Here is a 4,533-nt window from a genome sequence, read left to right as displayed (position 1 = left end):
TTGCACATTAGGTTTATTACTTGGATAACCAAGTACTAAATCAATGCATAGTAACTGGCACTACTACACAGTAGCACCAGCGCATGGTTTTTTTTAAGGCTAACTGTGCAATAGCCTAATACTACTGTGCATTAGCGTATTGGCATCATTTTTGCCCTGCACGCTAACGCATAGTAGAATTAGGCTACTGCACAGTTAGAGTCTTGTGTAGATGCACCCAGTGATGATGTGAAAGTAACAGTATTTTTTTGTTCTTTTTCATCCTTTATTTTTAGTTTTATTCTTGCTCGGAAGTGTAGAAGACTGACACACCTTACAAAGGAAGAAAGGTAAGAAAAACCTCTTATATGGATTCTGTCAGAGGCTTTAAATATCTCTCTCTCTACACATAACAGACAAAAAAATTTCTTTCAGTAAAAATCCCCATGCAATAATTATAGAGAAGTTGGGTGTTAACTAAGCACAGTGCTGTCACTTTAAAAGAGAAACATGTCACCTTGTTCCCAGGGAAACTATGCCTAGCCTTCATCCAAAACGGCAGCAAACACAGTAACTTCTAGCTGTCATATATAAAACATTTTGGGCCAAATCCTTAGGCCCTCATGTGACTGCTTTGAGCTTGTCAGGCAGTGGAAAGTAGCCAAAGAACTAGAACAGCTGGGGTTCCCTTAGCATAAAGGAATGCCTAGTGGGCCCAAAGCCAGCTCATGCTCTGCACTGCTGTTCCCATGGCCCTACATAGTACCCTGGATACGTTGAGTGTGTGCCAGGTATAGGAGGGCCTAAATGGAAACATCCTAATGATCCTAGTCCTGGAGGCTATTTCGGCACCTGGACACTAGTGCAGCATTGAAACTGCTCCAGTTCTATATCATGGGATGAACCAGCTCACAAAATTGGGATGTAGAAATGTGGCAGAAAGCTGCCTGAGGCCCTCTGTGTTCAGGTACACTGAGTATAGAGGAAGCACTCTGGAAGATCAACCCCCTTGTCTTGTTTAAGCACATTTTGACTTACAGCAGACGGTTAGTAATTAGCAAGACTAATGTTCCACAGCAGGCCTGAGGAGAAGCCCTATTTAAAAATGCATAGTTCATGTTCAGACTTTAAAACATGGGTGTAACAGGTTGCATGTCTCAGGGCCTGCAGCTCAGCTGCAAGTGAGAAGCAAGTGATTGCAGGCCTGCCTAGGAGGACTGGGCCAGCTGATGGGAATAGTTGGCCTACCCACAGGAAGTTAAAAAGCTCCCGGGGAAGGGAGCTGAGAGAGAGAAGGCTGGGAGACAGAGAAAGGGCCACAGTGTGAGTTAACTCTTTACTGTCAATGTCTTTGTTTACGTGATGATTTATGGTTTGTGTTTGTTTGCCCCAGGGGACAAAGACGGTGTTATGTAAACGGACAACCTGCTGCAATGGGATACCATGTCTCCAAGTAGACATGATGATAATAATAATAATAGCCAACCTCACTAGAAAAGGCTGTCATCCTGGGATCAGCTAAGGATCTCTTTAGAAATGAGATAAGTAGGGAACATACAGAAGGATCAAATGGGGTCATTATTCCCCCAGGACTATTAAAATGGCAGTGTTGCACCATAGAACTTCTTTTGTTTTGGCAGGAACAGACCACTTTCTGCACCCATCTTTTAGCTCTGAGGTAGAACTGCAGTAGGTAACTATCTATAAAAAGCTTTGCAGGTAGTTTGAAACTTACTGTGCTTAGCATTTCAATCTATCACCAACACTAAATGCTGTTCCATGCCATGTGTCAACAAGTTAAGTGCAATTTAACATTCAACAGCACTTGAAAGCAGCTTAGTGTTTCTGTGTAATAAATGGATGCCTCATTATTTATAAAGCTGCCATAAGATGAACCACTGTGTCTGTGGGTATTGAGAATTAACAGGATTATCTGACTGTAGTTGCCTACGGTTAACATTTAAACAATGGTATTTTGAACACTTGTCTTTGCTGATTGAAAATCAAACTACTAATGACTTTATGTAAGAAGAGGTGACAATGTACCCTATGGCTTGGTACAACATGTCTGTCAGGGAAAAAGTCACTCAGTCTTAAGGCACATCTCTTAAGCCTCAATTTAATCCTCCACAGGGATGGGATACAGGCCAAGTGTCTGGGCAGGAGTATCTCTGCACTCACCTATGAACTCAGCACTTGGCTTCCCCAAAACAGACTAGATTCAGTCCATCATAAGTGACTCAGTGTATTTCCTAGGATCCAGAAACTTTGCGTTCCAGGGGCTGCCTGAGAGGCTATGGCAACTCTTCAAATCTGAAATGTCAGCTGCAATAGCCATCATAGTGGGATTTTACTGTAGCTTGTCTGCCTAAGTAAGGATGTGAAATCCATCTCTGTCTCCCACCAACGCATCCTTGGGACGCAGACTAGTTACCAACTACAGTGGGCCAGATTGTGGCCTACCTTGCACAGTTGTGCAAAGGACCTTAAGGCTATCAAGCACTCCCTTTCCAGCTCTTGCAACAGTGAATAATGGGGTAGGTAGGAGACCTGTCTCCATGGGCTGTTCCCATCACCTCCTTCTGCACAAGTGGATAGGAATAATACAAGTTGCAAGTATGCATGGCTTTGGCTTCATCTCCAACTCATTGTCTAGCCTAGCCATGCCAGGGCAATGGGAAGTACACGGCACCATGTACTACCTCTGCAAAGGGGGGAAGTACATGGTGCCATGTACTTCCACAGAGGAAAATCAGCAGGTAAATTGTAACTCTTACCAAGATGTCTTCTGGACTGCTTCAGGTGCAAAACACCACACCTTAATTTAGGGCTTGTGGAAAAACTGCGATTGAACCTGGGACTAGGAAATGAGTATACCATACACATGTAAAAACATAGGTTACTGCATGTCCAAGTAGAATTTTTGGGAGCAGTAACCAGCCTGGATGTTGGCATGTAGATATCCTGCATCCTGTGAATGGAATGATAGCAATAGACTTTCCAACTATAATTAATTTAAAACACATAAAGGTGAGGGCTTGGGTATTTGTGAGTGGCAGGAAAACCTGCAAGGGCTCAGTAACAATACTAGGAAAAACAGTCAAATAAGTTCAAGAGTTAGCTAGAATATTTTTACTACCAGTTCTCAATCCTTTGGAGGCTACATATTTTCTAGGATTACATTGACTTATATAATGTCTTGCAAACCATTTGTTAGCTTGGCAACATGGAAGATGCCATTAAGATGAAGGTTAATATTTACATTTGCTTGAGCTATTTTAAAATCATCTTATCTTTGCAATTTAGTTAGCAAAAGGTGGTGGATAGCTTCTCGGAGTCCCATTGCTGTTTTCAGCCATGAATGTCCAGAGATCTGCAAGGAAGGGAAAGTTGGCAGTTTTTGTTTAACACCATGGCTGGGGTAGGTGGGCTGTCAGTGCCAGTATTGCTCCAGTAGGCTGAACTGGCAGGGGAAGTTGGAGGAGAATCTGACCTGGGCCTTTATGTGATACAGGAGATGGGGAGAAGTGTTGGTTGGTTGTTTTTTTGAATGCATGAAAACATGATTAATCATCAATTCTTTTCCAATGGCTGTCATTGGCTCTTCCCTTTACCTGCCCCTGCCCCCCCCACTGACTGCAGAGTGACTTCAATATTCATGCATTGCAGCTGGCTGAGGGCCCCCTAGTGTACGTTAGAGATACTCAGCATGCCTGTGGAGCTGGAGAGAGAGAGATATTTAGAATAGTTTGTGTTCAGTACCGTGTATAAAACCACACAGTTTTAAATAAAATTAGCACATCCCAGGTATAACACACCCATGCTAACATAGGCGAAACTCCATGAACTGCAGAAGCCCATACCTGAAGCCCGTCTGTTTGTTCTCAGAATTTCTTGGGTCTGGTCTCAGAAGAGGCTGATTCTTCAAAAGGCCAAAAAGGAAAAGAAACAAAGGACCAAATCTTCCTCTGCAAGAAATCCATGTAGTTGGGTTTTGCACAGTGGGATTCTGTGAAGATGGGCTGGGAAAGAAAACCCCCTTGGGGCACAGACCAACAGGGCAACTACTGTCTCTAAATCTGTACTAACATCTTTCTGTATCTGTGGTTCAGAGAGAAATAGGCAGTGAATCTGCATAGTTGTATAATATGTATAATGTGCATAGTTGTATAATGTGCTGGCTCTGTCCCCTTTCTTTCTAGTCATTGCTATGCCTCCTCCTGAAATCAGATGATCATGCATATGGATGAGTTTCTACCTTTTCAAAAAAAAGGCCAATGGTGTACTGGGTTGTATTAATAGGAGTATAATTTGCAAATCGAGAGAAGTGATTCTTCCGCTCTGTTCAGCACTGGTGAACCCTCCAGTTTGCCTGGAGTACTGTGTCCAGTTTTGGGCCCCGTGCTTCAGGAAGTATGTGGACAGACTGGAAATGGTCCAGCAGAGAACAACAAAACTGATTATAGGCCTGAAAAGCATGACTTATGAGGAAAGGCTGAAAGAGATAGGGTTATGTTGACCCCCTGGGCGACAGTGACCACTGCCTGCTTGAAT

The 4,533-nt window shown here is 43.2% G+C and overlaps 1 protein-coding gene across 1 annotated transcript in view; it reads left to right on the top strand.

The window, feature by feature from the left end:
• Positions 1-4,533, top strand: part of LOC109302916 (amine oxidase [flavin-containing] B-like) — a 109,720-nt gene that overhangs the window by 76,999 nt on the left and 28,188 nt on the right. The window contains exon 10 of the mRNA XM_019524867.1: positions 276-329. Within this exon, the coding sequence (XP_019380412.1) occupies positions 276-329 (54 nt within the window). The remainder of the gene's footprint in view (positions 1-275; positions 330-4,533) is intronic.

The sequence above is a fragment of the Gavialis gangeticus genome, unplaced genomic scaffold (genome assembly GCF_001723915.1).
Source record: "Gavialis gangeticus isolate Ggan-Ray unplaced genomic scaffold, GavGan_comp1, whole genome shotgun sequence".
Taxonomy (NCBI): Eukaryota; Metazoa; Chordata; order Crocodylia; family Gavialidae; genus Gavialis; species Gavialis gangeticus.
The sequence above is the reverse complement of the archived record's forward strand: the minus strand, read 5'-3'. Positions and strand labels throughout refer to the sequence as shown.